Source organism: Lytechinus pictus, chromosome 5 (genome assembly GCF_037042905.1).
Source record: "Lytechinus pictus isolate F3 Inbred chromosome 5, Lp3.0, whole genome shotgun sequence".
NCBI classification, from domain to species: Eukaryota; Metazoa; Echinodermata; class Echinoidea; order Temnopleuroida; family Toxopneustidae; genus Lytechinus; species Lytechinus pictus.
The window spans coordinates 8,168,021-8,186,620 of record NC_087249.1 but is presented as its reverse complement, the minus strand read 5'-3'; the positions used below and the strand labels follow the sequence as shown (position 1 = coordinate 8,186,620).

The following is an 18,600-nucleotide window of genomic DNA, read 5'->3' as shown; positions in this document are numbered from 1 at the left end:
ATCTAAGTAATTTCAGATGAAAGAGGGGATTCTAAACTTTACAATGGTAGGTCACTTGTCTATTGTATTTGTGATTAAGTTATGATAAATCATCGATAAATCTCGGTTTCGTTTTTTGTGGGACGCACTGTATATATATATATGTGTGTGTGTGTGTGTGTGTGTGTGTATATATATATATATATATATATATATATATATATAAAATAAAAAGTACCTGAGTAAAATAAAAATAGTCTGCTTCGGCATATGGAATAAAGTAATCACAATTAAGGTTTAGTAAATGCCGTGGAAATAAAATCGCAGATTTTAAAAGGAGCATAGCTCTCAAAAATGAAAGGTAAAGTCACATTTTTCATTTTTGAGAGCTATGCTCCATTTAAAATCAAAGATTTTATTTCCGCGGCATTTACTAAACCTTTATTGTGATTACTTTATTCCATATGCCGAAGCAGACTATTTTTAATATACTCAGGTACTTTTTTACTGCTAAACTTGGACTGTTGGCGGTGAGGCCCTTTTCAGATCTTCCTGTTTTGGAGCCGGAAATTCGCCATTGTCATCTTGCAGTCATGGTAACGCGTCTTTATATGCGTCTTTTACAGTGCGCTTCCTCCATCTTCAGCGCATTGATTCTTTGAAAGGTGAGTTTCACAATCCGTATGCCCATGAACAGACGTGTTTTTCACGACTGTTTCAGAAACGGATTTTGAATTATCTTTTTAGTCACATCATGGGCACTGACGAAGAGTGTGACTTTACCTTTCATTTTTGAGAGCTATGCTCCTTTTAAAATCTACAATTTTATTTCCATGGCATTTACTAAACCTTAATCATGTTAATTGTGATTACTTTATATATATATATATATATATATATATATATATATATATATATATACACACACACACACACACCCTCACACACACACACACACACATATATATATATATATATATATATATATATACAGTCAAACCTGTGTTAGTGGCCACCTGTCTATAGTGGCCACCTGCCTATAGGGACCACTAAAACCGATTCCAATGGAGGAAGATTGTGTGTATAAGAACCTGTTTATAGCAGCCACCTGCACCTATAAAGGCCATATTTTGTGTTTCCCTTGGGTTGTCACTACAGACAGGTTTCACTGTATATATATATATATATACATATATATATATAAATACATATATATATATAAATATATATATATATATATATATAAATACATATATAGGCTTTTCACTTTAAGATTGTTAAAGTGCATACATCTTAGACTTTGATCGAAACGGTGGAATAAACACGCTTGATATTTGTCTTGGAAGTTTACTTTGGTCATGCTCTTGATTAAATTTGCCCAGTATGCTATGGCTATCTACAAATCATATATCCTAAGGTATGATGCATTTTCAACTTGACACGAAAAATGACGAATTAAATCAGATGTTTAGTTTGTTCAAGTTTAATTCAAAGATTATGAAGATATTTCAATCGACACCGTTACGTGAATAGTTACCTAATTATTATTTAACTCTACTAGCAGTAATATTCGGACTCGGAAAAAATGTTAAAATGAGAAAGAAATACGAAAGAAAATAAGTATAAAGTACTGAAATAAGAAAATTAATAAAACATATATACTTTTAAGGAAAGGAAATGATAACTATTGCATCCGTAGTTAACAAACAGGGATCTATATTTGAAGAGCTCACTTGCAAAAGCGGTTAGGTCAATTTTTCATCAAATTTGATTTTTATGTCTCAATGTATACATTTTAGTAGCTCTATAAGATGATTCCAAAGAAAAGTTGAAATTCCTATTAAAAAGTGAACTAAAATGGCAAAGAAAAATCCCTTTTTTTTTCAAAAGGGGTTAGGTCCATTTCAGTTTAGTTGCAAAAGGGGTTAGGTCCACCTATATTTTTTTGGAAAAGAATATCTTAAAAAATATGAAGACAGGTAGATTTCTTTTATACCCAATTTTATGTTCTTATGGTAGAGTTTCATGAAAATTCAGTTTCGCATAAAAATATTGCAATATGGGAGAATTAAAAAAATTATTTTCTTGGAGTGGACCTTACCCCTTTTGCAACTAAACTGTTCTGAAGAACTCATTTCTCAAAAGGGGTTAGGTCCATTTTTCATAAATTTTATTGTTTTCTGTCTCTAAACCTCTAAATGTTTAGTCACTCTGATGATACCAAAGAAAGTTTGAAATTCAAATGAAAACGTGAATGAAAGTGGCAGAGAAAAATCACTTTTTTAATCAAAAGAGATTGGATTCATTTCAGTTTGCTTGCAAAAGGGGTTAGGTCCACAATGATAATTTTTTTTAAATGTGTAGAAAAAAATTGAAGACAGGTAGATTTCTTTTATACCCAATTTGATGTTCACATGATAAGGTAGTACATCATGACAATTTAGTTTCTCCATGGACCTACTAGCAAACATGGTTTCTCATAAGAATATTGCAATAAGTGAGAATAAAAAACATGGTTTTTCTTGGAATGGTCCAAAGTTGACCTAACCCCTTTTGCAACTAAACTCTTCATTTGTGTAAATTTTGTGATGAATTTGCCCCCCCCCCTCACCAATGGCGTACCTAGGATTTTCTCTTTAAAAAAAAAATTGACAAGCAAAAAAAAAAAAAAAAAAAAAAAAAGAGCTTCAAGCTCGTCAGGGGCAGCAATAAAGGTCTTCAAGCTCGTCAGGGGGGGGGGGGCAAAAAAGGTCTTTCAAGCTCGTCAGGGGGGCAGGGATATGGGTTGTGGCTCGTCAGGGGGGCAGACTGCCCCCTCTGCCCCCCCCCCCCCGTAGGTACGCTAGTGCCCCTCACACGCAAACCCTTCGCAAACACCCACCAACACACGCAAATACACCACACACACCCACATACTCACTTTGATTCCCCCTCTTTTTTAGAATAGAAATTCATTAAGCGGAATAATGTGCCTGGCCGAGACTGATCTTCATCTATAAACCCTAACCCTATCCATGAAAGGTAAATTGCATCCACTCACCACATCTACTTTCATTTAGTCTAATGCCATTCCGTCCATCAACATTTCGTCTAACAAGGGTCTAATAACCATTTGATCTAATCATCACTTCGTCTAATCACCAGTTCGTATATGACCATTTCGTCTAATAATCAGTTGGTCTAATATCCGTTTTATTTTCATTTATTTGCCCAATTAACACTCAGTCTAATTAGACCAAATGGTATGACTACTGGACCAACTGGTTATTAGACGAAATAGTGAGATGGACAAAATGGCAATTATACCATGTGGATAGTGGACGAATGGATGATAGACCAAATGATAGTAGACGAGTTGGTAATTAGAGGAATTGGCATTAGACCCGGCATTAGACCAATTGGAAATAAACCCCATGAGATAATGGTTTCACATTTTGTTAAGGTTTCCATAAATTGTACAAAATTTACTTCGAGCGGGCATATCCGAATGTTATACAGCTCGTATAGAGATCAAAATCTTCGAACATCCAAAGCTGTTTTCATATTGAAGGCAAAGTGGAGTTACACCAGAGTAACTTTGGATTTAGTTGATACGCTTGTACAGCGGACCGACATTACAACCACTTTTCAAACTGGCAGCAGCGGTGTATCCGCAGTCGTTTCCAAGCGAGTTCGCGTCATAAATGTGGCGCGCGGAATCTCCCCCATTATGCAGAAATACGCGGGACCAAATACGCGCGAGATAGACAATACCGCACTTCCGGTGCGGACCTTCGCCTCAGTGGCGTAACAGGCGGGGGGGGGGGGGCAGGGGGGGGGGGCAAGCTGCCCCCCCCCCCCCCTGGCGGAGCTCACCGGGGGAAAAAAACGGGAAAAAGAAAAAAAAGGGGGAAGAAAAGGAAAGGAAAGAAAAAAGGGGAAGGGGAAAGGGAAAAGAAAACTAAGAAAAAACAAAAAAGGGAAAACGGAAAGATAATGAGAAAAAGGAAGGAAAAAAGAACAAGTGAGAAAGAACAATTCGCCCCGATATACAAATACATTGGCATGATTAGTAAGACAGGGAAATAAATTAAAGATGACAAAAAGGCAAACAAAAGCGGGAAATAAAGGCAGAATGGAATTAGCCAAAATCTAAATTGGAAAATAAAGAATAGGGACAAGATAACGTACACTACCGGGCTGCCGAGGATTGAGATAACGAGCGAGAAGAAAAAAAATGGATGGTATATAGCATAAATGTCGTATGAAAGTCTATCATAAACTAAATCTCCAAAGGCTCTGTCCAAGAGTCAAGACCCCGTGCAGTGGGGGCTCTTCATCTGTAACCTTTAATGGGTTCTATAACGGCCCCTATATGGACCCTTCCTGCATTAAGCTTTACGTTGAAGCACTGGCGTACCGGGGGTGGTTCCACAGCCAAGGGGAAATAAAAAAAAATAAAGGAGGCAACGAAATGAAATGAATGAAAAAAAATATATGACATGATATTTGCTATAATGATGTAAAAATCTATCACATAATTAGAATTTCATTTGAACAGGCCTTTTTTTTCTGGCTCGCTTCGCTCGCTGGCGACTTTTTACAATATTTGATGATTACGATACACAACTGCATTGAATTTATGTGTTGTGTTAAAGCTATATAAATATACTCGCAATTAGATTAAAATAAGTGGCCATCTGTAAGGTTTAAAATGGCTTTGATATCAAGAAGTTCCGGGGCTCTGCCCTGGACCCCACCCATAAAGCACTGTTATATGGATGAGTTTGGACCATGGCCCCCAAAAGTTCTACAACAAAACAAAAAAATGAGGAAAGAAAGGAAAGTGTATTATATTTGTCTGAATATCACGTTAAAATGTATCTTCATGTTAGATTCTCATCTTTTTTTTTTTATCTCGCTCGCTTCGCTCGCTCGGGACCTATATTAAGCTTCTTCTTGCCAGAAGCGCCATACTCGGCCCCCTCGAGCATATAGAGCTTCGCCCTGATGCTCACAATCATAACAAAAATCCTGTTCACCGTGGCGTACAAAAAAGAGAGAAAAAAGGAAAGAGAGGAGGGTGAATATGATATCATCTTTTTAACATTATGTCAAAATCTATCACAAAATTTGATTTTTGCATTAAAAATGTCAAAATTTTTTTGCTCGCTCGCTTCGCTCGCTTATATATATATATTTGCCCGATACGCCATATCGCCCCCTCAAAATGTTTGCCTTATGACGCCATTGCCTGTTCCATTATATGACCGGGAAATTTTTGGCTCTTGCCCCCCCCCCCCCCCCCTGGCCACCGACCCCTGTTACGCCGCTGCATCGCCTCGAATCCGGATAGAAATAATCCTAGAATTTTCATACTTCCCTCCAAAGTGGCGTAACTCCATTTCGGCTGTCAGTATGAAAGCGGTACAAGTGAATCAATAAAAAAAATGCTGGTTTATATGGACCAGGGCACCGTCTTACAAAGAGTTATGATTGATCTGATCAACCGTAACTCTATGGAAATCCAACAATGTCATAATTTTTTCTTTCGGAGATTTGATATCCTTTGAAAACAAAAAGAAGCATACTGAATTGTCATGAAAACAGATAATGTATGAATGTACATCATTTCTAGTAATTAATTTGAACAAAAATGTATTTTAGATGTTGACGTTGGCTTTTCATAGTTGCGATAGATCAGATCAATCGCAAATCTTTGTAAGACGGGCCCCTGGTCTTGTTAGTACTATCTCGACTCATTTAAGAACACCACTTCATTTTCATATTTTTCATCTCCATCTACTATACCTTTTCGTTATATTCTTTCTTTCTTCTTTTCCTCTTCCCTTCTTCATCTTGATAGAAATAGCAAGAAGAGACGAATGAAAAGATCTAAACACACACGACAATAATAATAGAGCGTAAGCTGATCTATCAACCCTTCAAGACTTTGAAATGAATTTGAAAATAATTTAAATGAAAACAATTATTAAAAAGAAAACATGTCTCAATATTGTCTGTCTCTGTTTTCATTTTTGTCCGTCGACTTTAACTTCTTTTTCACCACCATCATTGACAACTGAAAATCATTCCACTTTAGATTTTCTAGTTTTCAAGCATCGTGAGACACATCGTTTACAACATGAAAAGAGAAGGAAGACGATAACGAGTACGATCCCGACGATGAAAGCGAGGACGTCGAGGGAATGAAGCTGAATGAAGTTGAGCTCCAAGGCTCTGGATCTCAGGTGTGACCCTCCAAATTTGAGGATGTGTTCAACCCAGTAGACCACTACATCATCTGGATCAGACTGCATGTCTCTGTAAATCCTTGAGGATTTGCGAATATTTTCGCTGTACCTAAAAAAAAAATGAAACCGGATGCATCCATATTGCTTTTATTCATAAATTATTCCTGTCTATGTTTCATGGCCCCCAATATTTTTCTGGGGTGCTGCGTTCATTACGTTCAATTACGTTCAATCCAAAAATAAAGTCCTTTGCCCAAATACATATTGAGTTGAATTACAATGCCCTTGTATAGTTACGCTTTATGTGCAATAGGGATAGTACAATTAAGTTTCTTGAGACGACTCAACGTTCTTACTAGTTATGAATATTTATAGCATAATTAGCCCAAAACAAAACTTCGAGGGGGAGAAGTAGTGCACAGGATACACTTTCTAAAAAGTCACGAATGAGTAAAGCGAGCAGGCAAAATTAATTATTGACATTTTTAAAATACAAAAAGATTTATTTGGGTGATAGATTTTGAAAATACACCTCTTAAAATAATATCATATTTTGCACTATTTCCTTATTTCCTTTCCTTTTATTTATGTTTTCTTTAGTGTTTCTTTGTCGTGGACCCGGGAAGGGGGGGGGGATGGCCACCAATTAAACCCCCCCCCCGCATCTATGCGCCAGTGCGTTATTGTGATAACCTTACTTACCGTGGATTTTCAAGTACATCCGTAATCGCTTCCTTTACGGTCTCGTATGTGATGGAGTTTTTTGGGAGAAGTCTTCCCATGCCCTTGGCTTTGACCTTAACAGCGTTGGCTTCCTGGTCACCTAACAATGGCATTACAACCATCGGTACACCGTGGTTAATGGCTTCAAAAATCCCAGTTAGACCTCCGTGGTATACCATAAGTCGTGCTTTCGGGTGACCTACATTATTCAATCATACCAAACGATAATTTATATTTTATAAAGGTGTAAACGTTACGTGGTGATATTTTTCTTTCCAAATTAAAAGATATGTTTCCTCTTTTTCTTCTCATATTAGCACATTAATTGGAAAAATGTATATGAACACATTTTGATCCAGTGGAACGTCTACAATGCTTACTGAAAGGTATATTTTTGGTACTAGTAAAAAAAAAGGAGGAAGAAAGAAAAGTTTATATGTAATGAGAAAGAAATCCGCCAGAACATCCTAATTCCCTTCATAAAGAATAGTAAAGTATTTTGATAAGGGCACAAAGCGAGAAAGGGAGGTAAAGATCCACTGACCCCCCCCCCCCTCCCCACTGGCCCACAAGTCGCACGTCCCTTAACTGTGTTGGATTGGGTTGACACTTTTCCTATGCACTGCAAAAACTCAGGTGTTGATTTAACACCAGCCCCGAATCTATTATGTCCACATCAGAGAAGTATTAAAACAACACCAGTTTGAAATCAAACCGATGCTGTTTTAATACTAATTGGTGTTGTATAAACACCTATCTGGTGTTAGACCAAAACGAAACTGGTGTTGTTTAACACTTCTCTGGTGTGGACATAAATAGATTCCGGGCTGGTGTTAAATCAACACCGGCGTTTTTGCAGCGTGCCTATACTTAAAATGTATATATTTTACCTTAATTTCAATGCTCATTGAAACCGATGCCGACCAGCCAGGGCCATGGGAACGATTTTTTTTACAGGGGGTGTTGATGCAAATTTGACAAGCAAAAAAAAAAGGGGGGTGTCACTACGAAGTGAATGTAATTTTGGCCCAGAGAAATTTGGCAAGCAAAAAAAAAAAAAAAATAATGGTTTCACTACAAAATGTTGGTCACTTTGTTTATATTTCTACATTTTGCCACACCTACCAGAGTTGCAGGGGATGCTGCCTTATTAACACACGCAGCATCCCCATGAAAATCTTGGGGTGCTTCAGCACCCCCGCTTCCCAGGGCCCAGCGGCCTAACAGGGGTCAGTGACCAGGGGGGGGGGGGGCAAGAGCCAAAAACTTTCCCGGTCATATCATGGTATGAACAGGCGTAATGGTGTAACGAGGCGACTATTTTGAGAGGGCCAGATATTGCGTATCAGGTAGAATTTATCATTTTTTTTTAAGTTGCAAGCGAGCGAAGGGAGCGAGCAAAAATTTTGAAGTTTTTGTAAAAAAAATCAAATTTTATGATAGATTTTGACACGATATCCAGAGAATAATTTATTTCACTCTTCTCTCTTTCCAATCCTTATTTGTGGTCTGTACGCCACTGTGAACAGGCTTCTTTACAACAGTAGCGTGAATAGTAAAAAAAAAACGAGAGGCGCAGTATGGCGCATGTGCTAAAAAGCTGCTTGATATAAGTCCCGAGCGAGCGAAGCGAGCGAGAAAAAAAATCACCTTTTCATGAGAATCTAACTTGGAGATATTTTTTGACATTATATTCAGTAAATGATATCATATCCTACACTTTTACTTTGCTTTTCTTTCCTCCTTTTTTCTTGGTTGTAGAAATTTTGGGGACCATGGCCCAACCCTTCCATACTAATATACGGCAGTGCTATGCGGTTGGGGTCCGGCTGGAGCCCTCGGAACTTCTTGATATAAATTAAGCCATTTAAACCTCGCAGATTGTCGCTATATTTAATCAAATCGCGTGTATATACAAAATATAGCTTTTACACAACACATTTATTCAACCCAGTTGAACCAAAAATTTTGAGGGGGCAAAGCATAGAAATGTGGAAAAATTTGTAAAAAGTCGCCAACGAGCAAAGCGAGCTGGAAAAAATGCCTATTGAAATTAAATTCTAATTATGTGATAGATTTTTCCATTATATTCAGCAAATAACACATTTCATTGTTTCCATTCATTTCATCATACATATTTGTCTCCCATAATTTCTTTATTTCCTCTTGGGTGTGGAATCAAGACCCCCCCCCCGGGCCTGTACGCCAGTGATGGAACGTAAAGCTTAATGTAGGAAGGGTCCCTACATGCAGGGGGGGGGCGTTATAGAGCCATTTGAGCCCCTACTGCGTGGGGTCTGGGGCAAAGCCCCGGTAGCTTATTTGCATAAAATTTAGCAAGTTTATAGCAAAATGCAGTCCATCTTTCTTCCCGCTCTTTATTTTCTATCCTCGGGAGCCCGGTCATGTTATTAATTCATTTTTCTTGTCCCTTTTCTTTGTTTTCCAATTTAGCTTTGACAAATTCCATTCTACCTTCATTTCCCGCTATTGTTTGCCATTTTGTCATCTTTTAAATACCCATCATGCTATTGTATTACATAGGGCTATTTCGGAATGATTTGTTCTTTCTCAAATGTTCTTTCGTTCCTTTTCCCGCTTTTCTTCCTTTTCCATTAAAAAAGTATATATTTTTTCTTCGTTTTATTTCACTTTTCCCTTTCCTTTTCCTCCTTTCCTTTTCCCCTTTTCTTCCCCTTTCCCTTTCTTTCTTTCTCCCTCCCTTTTCTTTTTTTCCCCGTTTTTTTATTTTCCCGGTGAAATCCGCCAGGGGGGGGGGGCAGCTTGCTCCCTGCCCCGGCCCCCCGCCTGTTACGCCACTGCCAGGGCCATGCATGCGACCAGCTTGACAAGTATCTAGTTTGACATACCCAGGAGGTCATTTTGAGGCATCCATTCTACCAGTTTGGTGTTGTTACCAAGGAAACGAGGGCGTGGTCCGGTATACCGCCAGATGACTCTCTGGGGAAGCTCACTGAAGACTCGTGCAAAGATCTCTGTCATGTGTGACGGCATTATGCTGTGGTTGTTACCCTGTACGTGTTTGAAAGCATAATGTAGCGGAGATATTCACATAAGCAAGGAGTTGGTTATAAGTAATGTGGACCCCCTAGCACAAAGGCGATTAATCGTGAAATGAAATGGCCTATCGAGATGCACAATTTTGCACTGTATAGACTGACTAGAGAAGCCAATCAAAAGAGCTCTTTCAAATGAGAGGCAAATCGCTAACCTTCGTGTTACGGAGCCCAGAAGAGATTAGGAACTGAACAAAATTTACAAGATATATACTTTTTATGCATTGAAAAACACATAGCATAAAAACCATGACATTGTGTTTCAAAGACCGGAGACCAATCCACTGGGCCGCTTCATAATATGAGAAAGCATGACATACATGTATATTGTAATTTAATTATCATGTATATGTTGTTTATATGAAAGCTTAAAAGTGCCAACCAGATGTTCATATAATCATCTCGTAATGTCTTCATCTCTTATGGAAAATAATAAGATGACGAGATCTTTGTCATGTCTATATCTTTTAAATGGGATGATCAGATGGTAAGATCTTGGATCTCGTCATGTCTACATCTTTTAGAAGAGACGATCAGATAAGATCTGTGATCTCGTAATTTCTACATCGTTTAGAAGAGATGATCAGATGAGATCTGTGATCTCGTAATTTCTACATCGTTTAGAAGAGATGATCAGAAGGCAAGATATCGGATCTCGTCATGTCTACATCGTTTAAAAGAGATGATCAGAAGGCAAGATATCGGATCTCGTCATGTCTACATCGTTTAGAAGAGATGATCAGAAGGCAAGATATCGGATCTCGTCATGTCTACATCGTTTAGAAGAGATGATCAGAAGGCAAGCTATCGGATCTCGTCATGTCTACATAGTTTAGAAGAGATGATCAGAAGGCAAGCTATCGGATTTCGTCATGTCTACATCGTTTAGAAGAGATGATCAGAAGGCAGGATATCGGATTTCGTCATGTCTACATCGTTTAGAAGAGATGATCAGAAGGCAAGCTATCGGATCTCGTCATGTCTACATCGTTTAGAAGAGATGATCAGAAGGCAGGATATCGGATCTCGTCATGTCTACATCGTTTAGAAGAGATGATCAGAAGGCAAGCTATCGGATCTCGTCATGTCTACATAGTTTAGAAGAGATGATCAGAAGGCAAGCTATCGGATTTCGTCATGTCTACATCGTTTAGAAGAGATGATCAGAAGGCAGGATATCAGATCTCGTCATGTCTACATCGTTTAGAAGAGATGATCAGAAGGCAAGCTATCGGATCTCGTCATGTCTACATCGTTTAGAAGAGATGATCAGAAGGCAAGCTATCGGACCTCGTCATGTCTACATCGTTTAGAAGAGATGATCAGAAGGCAGGATATCAGATCTCGTCATGTCTACATCGTTTAAAAGAGATGATCAGAAGGCAAGCTATCGGATCTCGTCATGTCTACATCGTTTAGAAGAGATGATCAGAAGGCAAGATATCGGATCTCGTCATGTCTACATCGTTTAGAAGAGATGATCAGAAGGCAGGATATCGGATCTCGTCATGTCTACATCGTTTAGAAGAGATGATCAGAAGGCAGGATATCGGATCTCGTCATGTCTACATCGTTTAGAAGAGATGATCAGAAGGCAGGATATCGGATCTCGTCATGTCTACATCGTTTAGAAGAGATGATCAGATGGCAAGATCTTGGATCCGAGATATTGCCATCTGATCATCTCTCCCACGGGATGTAGACATGACGAGATCCGAGATCTCGACATCTTATCCCTTTCCCTTAGAGATATAGACATGACGAGATGATTATAATTTATGAACATCTGGGTGGCGTTTTTAAGCTTCCATATATATGTTTCATATTTTGCCTTACTTTGTAAATTTGTTGGTGGAAATTCGGATTTGAACACATGTATTTTGGTATCAATCACATCAATTGCAGTCGTTTATTCTAATATTGCATTTTGACGATTGAAAATTTATTGACAAATACTCTTAGAATATGAACCAAGGTACATGAGATGTAGGGGTTGGTTTGGTACCTTTAGTCATATTTGACAATATTTTTGTGACATTTAATTGGTCATGTGTTGAGAGTGCATGCAAATTAATTTAGCTCAATATGGGAACAAATCCAACATTTTACCAACAGCCCTTTTATCAACATTGAACCAGTCACAATTATTGGAGCAAGTTAAGAAATAGGCATTTTCAAATTTTATTTTGGATTCTTCGTACAATCTTACCAATGAGAATATGATGAAACCATGTTCCCGTGACCCCTCAACAAAGTCTTCGTATTCCTTTAATGAAAGAGATGAAGTATGATTATAAACTTTGTTAGCGCTTAGTGCATAACTGTACCTCGGCAAGATGTACTTTATAGATTTAGATTTATCTATTTCCGTTCAACAAAATAAACCAATATAATCTGTCACATTAACACAATTATTACCATGCAGTGTTTATTCTTAGTTATATGTATCATACCCCTTTTTTCTTGCCAAATTTGCTTTGGCTGTGACAACTTGATTGTACAATAAGTCAGTTTAACTACATGTCTATGTATTTTTATTATGAATTATGTATATACCATGTTTATTTAATGTTTGTCGGAAAAATTGTAAATGTTTATACCATGCCTTTTTGAAAATAAAGAACCCTGTGGAAGGGGGGAAAAAAGTATATACATGTATATATATATATATAATCAAAGTCATAGTACATATTCAAAACAACATATTCAATGACATTTTATAACAAAAAGAAGATAAATTAACTGAACGGAGGGCATTGCCAAGAAAAGCAACATCATATATACAGTGCGTATCAAAAAAAAAAATTACACTTTGAAAAAATCCTGTAAAATTATACATTTGTAATATCCTGAAAATATTTCCACATTTTAAAATTGGTACAGATCCATTTAAGCAAATGACGATATAATTGTCGAAAAATATTTCCGCTTGAGTGAGCACCACTTTTGAAAAGTTAGTGAAAAATGATTTGTGCAGAACTTTGAAATAGTTATGCGAATAAAAGTGGACCTTAATCATGAAGCACACGTGGAATTTAGGTAGTAAAATTGATTTGAAGATATATTTTTCCTTTTTTGATTTGTTTCCTTGCCCAAAACACTTTGAAGAGTGCATTTTGCCCTACCCCACTCCCCCACACACCGAGGCCATCGTGACGATATTTGCTTTACACTGAGCTGTGATTTACATGGAATGGCGTAAGCCTGATTTTCATTTTGTTAATAATTGCCAAGCTTGGAAAAAGTGACTGGAGAAACAAGTATTAAATGAAATGTAAACTCACTTTCAATGATAAAAACTTAGTGAAAAATGTTGGAGATGTCTGATATAAACTTTTGTTCAGATTTAGTTATGTCCTCAGATCCAGCTGGCACGAAAAGGGTAAAGGTTGTGCTTACTAAGTTTTAAAATTTCAATTTGGGTGGCAAAATTGTTACAAAATGCTTGAATGTATCCGTTTTATTTCAATTGACTAAAAGTGCAATGGAAATGTATGAGAAATGTTTCGCAGTGGAAGTTTGATTTCGCCCTTTCCCCTTGACACAGCGTGAAAACGACCATTTCTGCGCAAACAGATTTCTGCGAACTTTACAAAAATGGACAGTGCTCACTCAAGTGTAACATTCTGACAAAACTTTTACTTTCATTGGATAGATGAGTCCCAAACCCAAGATTATATGTGGAAAAATTACCCACATGTTGTATAATTTTTTAATTCCCATTGCTTCTTCAAAGTGTAAACTTTTTTTTGATACGCACTGTATATATATATATACTTTTGTCTATGTTTTGCTTCGTTATACTATATACATTATGTTTTGGACCTGCGCTCCTTATACAGAGCTTACAGAACTTCTTTGTGTTTATTTGATTTGTTTAAATAAAGATATAAATAACATGATATTAATTTATCGAGTTAACTGTTACTTTTATACAGTTATGTTTCGTTTCTAAAGATTGAAAGAAACTAATATTTCTGGTGATAACCCGGCTGATTCAATGTGGCTGTATTGTGAAAATTTAATTCAGTGTCATCATAAGTATCATTAGGGTGGCAATTGAAATTACCTCATCGAGTGGTTTTGCTGGAACATCAACAATATTGCCGATCGCCACCCAGTTGGGTGCTATAGGACGAGGGAAATCGAAGGCGAAGTTCGTCACACACAACCACAGCTCTGCATCGCCTATGAGTTCCTGGACACTTCGACCTGGAGCAATACCGTATCTATTCTTCATCTCATCCATAGCCCCGAGGTGAGACCATCCCGCCAAGGGAATGACAAGATTGTGCTCCATGAAGGACACCACCCGCTCCAGGAAGGTCATCTTGTCTGATAGTGAGAAGGTTCCCAGCGATACGTAGGACGAAGGTGCGGGGATTCCGTATAGGTGCTCGTGGAAGAAAGGATACCTCATCGATGTCGTCACGGCAATGTGCGGAATCTCGAGGTAACTACTCAGGACTGCATCACATCCGTCAAAGACATCTCCGATCAGGATATCAAAGTGAGATTCCTTGAGCAAAGCCAGAGTCGCGGAGTCTTCGAAGAGATACTGACACGCTTGCCGTTGCATTTGAAATATCTTCGCCAAATTTATTACATTATTCAACGGGTTATTCTCAAATGCACCGTTTCTCACTCTTTCTACTGTTTCATCAATTTCTGCAGAAGGGATGAATTTGTACTGAAGGGCGGTGTTGTAGGCGTTTCCCTTGAATCCCTTTGTGCCCACGTTGGACGCGGTGAGAATGGTGACGTTGTGGCCGTGTCGGATCAGTGCTCCTGCCATGGCGGAAATGCTTTTTGTATGACTATTAGCTTTGGGGAGTACAATAGAAATGAGGATGTCTGCACCATTTGCCGACGATGTGAACCCGACGCAGATGACCGTTAGGGCCATCAACATAATCAAGGACTTCATCACGAGAGAGGATTGATTCAGCTAATTGTCGAAGATCGGTCATGCGTCAGTCTCTGTCAAAGAAAAATATATTTCAAAGAAAAATATATTTCAAAGAAAATTCATTCCCGCCAAGTTGGGTAAAAATGTACGGTGGGTTGGATTATGGCCCAATATTTATCCTATTATCCTCCGACGAATAATGAAAAGATTGCCAGGGTATAAAATGGAAACGATGTTGGGAAATACGAAAGAGTATTGTTAGCGACAGTCTAGAGATTCCACCCTCATACTTTCACACCCCATATCTTGGAACACTCCCTCCCCTAGCTATACCCTCACACAACCGTGACGACAGTTTCTACACAGCAGTCGTTGTTATTTCTTTTTATAAACGCCGCATCGGCTAATGTTCTTGTTTGGGTATTCAGTAAATCAAATATAAATTTTCTTGAAACTTGAAACTCAGTTCTTGAAAAATCAAAATACATTTATCCATATGTATAGTTCAAGTTCATTTTAACTACCTTTCCCATGATTACTTGAAAAATAAAAGATTGTGGTCGATATCCCACATACCCCCTCTCCACCCTTCCATATCTCAGTTGCCATTTTACTCTCATTATTAGGGAATTGCTCAAAGTTGTTGTTGCGCTTCGAGTACATGGAGTAGGGGGAAGGGGGCGGTGACTCTCTTCACCTCACTGCATATAGGCCAACTGATCTATATGAAGCATCGTGCCGGAAAGAAAAACGCTTGTAAATGACCTTTGTCCATGAATGGTAACTAAACCCTTATTAAAAAAATAAATATATGCCTAATATTTTCCTACGTGCAGAAGACTTCCTACGTGCAGAAGACTTCCTACGTGCAGAAGGACATAATGGGTAGGTGTATTTACGAGAAGAAATAAAACGGGTACAAACTTTAATGGGGGCAAAATAGATAAAAGGGTGATCTTTTCTTAATTTTATATATTTCGCTTAACATTGTACATTTTGTTGAAATTGAAGTGAAAATAATAATAAATAAAATCAATCATCCTTACTCAGTGTGCAGAAACGGCAGGGGGCACACAAAGTCTGATTTAGGAATATATCATGAAGGTCCATGGGTATAAACGGTACGCATGCAACCGTATTATATAGTACGGCCATCAGGGTATTTTTCATGGAGAAGGTGATCTGAGGTGATCTACATTTGACGTCGTATTTTTTCTAACTTCAAGAGCACAGCCTTCATCATCGTATCCTTCTTACTTCTTTCTTTACTTCTTGAAAACTCACAAAAGGCGGTTACCTACCCCCCCCCCCCCCCCCCCCCGTGGTGTGCGCACCTGATACCCAGTCCCGGTGTAAAGAATTAGGCACAATGGTGCCCACCTTGGCAAAAGTCAGTTTCGGGATATCCTGCGTAAACAATGCCCCAAAACTGAAAGCAGAAAGTGTACTAGTATTTGAGAGGAGTGAATTATAATGTGTCCTTCTCACTTTATATGTTAACAATTACTAAAAGAAGCTCACAAAAAGACGGATAATCCATAAATAATTTCCCTGCAAAACTAACGTTAAATTATACTCCTATGAAAAGTAATTCGCAACCAATATGCAACCGTAAATGGCGTGAGAGAAGGCCTCTAAGCGGTGATTGTCGCGGCCATGGTTTTGAAAAATAAAGCAACACTTTAACGTACCACTTTTCTCGAAAGTCCTGGTTAGCTATATCGGGATTCTTTCGATGCTTTTTTTTCTGGACGCGAGTGCAGAGCTGGGCCGTTGGGAGTGACACCCCCCCCCCCATTTGTGGAATCTCTTTTTTTAGAATAAAAACCTAAACGATACTTCTTCTCTCTCCTTATAATTTCCGATATAGCTTTGTTTCCGCGCTTCACGCAGGAAAATGACGATACAGCTAGGCCTTGTCCTTTCTTTCCAACACGCTTACTGGAACCCGTTCCCCCTCTGAAAAGCATTATAAATAAGTATAAAAGTACACATCACATTCGAGCATTAAATTAGAGTAGGTTCACGTAACTATGTAGAGTAATGTTTTATTTCAAAATTGATGACATAAATCTTTCTTCTGCATGGTCATGCTGGTCGGAGCTGGTAAAATCTGCCGCCACTTTCCATACACCTTCTTTTCAGCTCATTACTATATAGACAATATTTGGGGGCAACTTGCTACATCGAGATCATCGGCTACTGGGTTAGGGATTGGGAGTTTGTTTGTTTATTTTATTTCCGTATATAAAATAAAAAAATACAAAGTACATATAATGCATACAAATACATATAACATGAGATGAAGAGGTCAATTAAGATACAGTAATAAAAGGTAAGGAATAAAGTAAATTATACGGCTAGTAGTGTATATTCAGGCCCTATACAGTATAATAATTATACAGCTGAATATAATTATCATACAGCTTGGGTAAAGAGAGCTTCCATACATCAACCTCCAATCTGAACTATGAGAGTAAAACGGATTAAAGAACATAGAAAATGTATTGGTAAATGCCCTTCATGACAAAGAGCAACCAAGAAGTCTTTGTCGAAATTGGTGAATCAAAACAGCATGATCGAGTTTCGTCCCGTGGACTCGACAAACGACATATTTTTAGTTAATTTCGTCACCTCCGAAATTTTGGACGAAACTGCTGTTCTGGTTCATCTATTTTCGATAAAGACCTCACAGCTGTTCTTTGTCAATATTTTGACGGGCATTTTCAATATGTTCTTGAATCCGCTTTACATTGCGTTAAAAAAACCTCTCTGTACATCGGCCATCCGCTCTCATGGGAGCTCTTTGAATTTTGCATACCGTATTTTACTGTCCCCGTTGAGGTTGTGAAAAGTGAAAACTATTAACTTCATCATGCTTCTGTAAAGAAAAGTCGTATAATGTAAACTTCTTTCGAAAATAGACTAATTAATAGACTAATTGATAATAATTAAGGAATGATACTCACCATGCTCAGCGTACGCCTAAATATAGAATACGATCTCTGATCTTGCTTTGTAGCTCTCACTGCTGCACGGGTATATTTCTTATTAGCCTTTAAGTTTCGGAACATTCTTTTGAGCATTGTATTGGGGGTGAACTCTGATCGGTACCACTCTTATCACGTTGTAAGGGTAGAATGATAACCCCCTCCGAGTCATCCGACCCTGTGTGCTGTGTCCGATCTAGGGGCGTAGGGCTTAATTTTCCGGGGGTGCGAGCTCTTGGTTACTAAAAAAAAATTTTTGTTGGTCTTGTAGTATTTTTCTAGTAGATATTGAATTCATTCAGTTCTGCGCTTTCGTAACTGGCATTTTAACGGGCGTAACGGGCGTAGGGCTTAATTTTCCGGGGGTGCGAGCTCTTGGTTACTAAAAATATTTTTTTTTGGTCTTGTAGTATTTTTCCTAGTAGATATTGAATTCATTCAGTTCTGCGCTTTCGTAACTGGCATTTTAACACCCACCCCCCCCCCCATTATACGGACATATTTTGGTAGGGTTCATGGTGATACACAGTCATATACACACTAATATTTTTTTTAACCCTAAATAAAACATTTGTCTTGTACCAAACTTTTGGGTGTTTTCTTACACCTTAAGTGGAAAAGGGTGCAAAATAGCACCGTAATTTTATTATATTTTGCACCTTTTTCAATCAAGGGTGGCGGAACGTATT

At 38.1% G+C, this 18,600-nt stretch overlaps 1 protein-coding gene across 1 annotated transcript; it reads right to left on the bottom strand.

The window, feature by feature from the left end:
- Positions 1-3,407: 3,407 nt before the first annotated feature.
- On the bottom strand, positions 3,408-17,974 carry LOC129260552 (UDP-glucuronosyltransferase 1A1-like). Its single transcript, XM_054898517.2, has 6 exons — positions 17,891-17,974; positions 14,082-14,992; positions 12,222-12,278; positions 9,806-9,968; positions 6,915-7,134; positions 3,408-6,321 (listed from the first exon to the last, which is right to left on the bottom strand). The coding sequence occupies exons 2-6, from the start codon at positions 14,937-14,939 to the stop codon at positions 6,048-6,050; spliced, it is 1,572 nt and encodes a 523-aa protein (XP_054754492.2). The 5' UTR covers positions 14,940-14,992; positions 17,891-17,974; the 3' UTR covers positions 3,408-6,047.
- Between the last annotated feature and the right edge of the window lie 626 nt (positions 17,975-18,600).

Excerpts from the sequence above, each read along its gene's own strand:
- LOC129260552 (XM_054898517.2), bottom strand. The coding sequence starts at position 14,939 with ATGAAGTCCTTGATTATGTTGATGGCCCTAACGGTCATCTGCGTCGGG. Across the intron at positions 7,135-9,805 it reads GCCTCAAAATGACCTCCTGG|GTCACCCGAAAGCACGACTT; the intron begins GTATGTCAAACT and ends TGAATAATGTAG. Across the intron at positions 6,322-6,914 it reads GATGTACTTGAAAATCCACG|GTACAGCGAAAATATTCGCA; the intron begins GTAAGTAAGGTT and ends TTTTTTTTTTAG.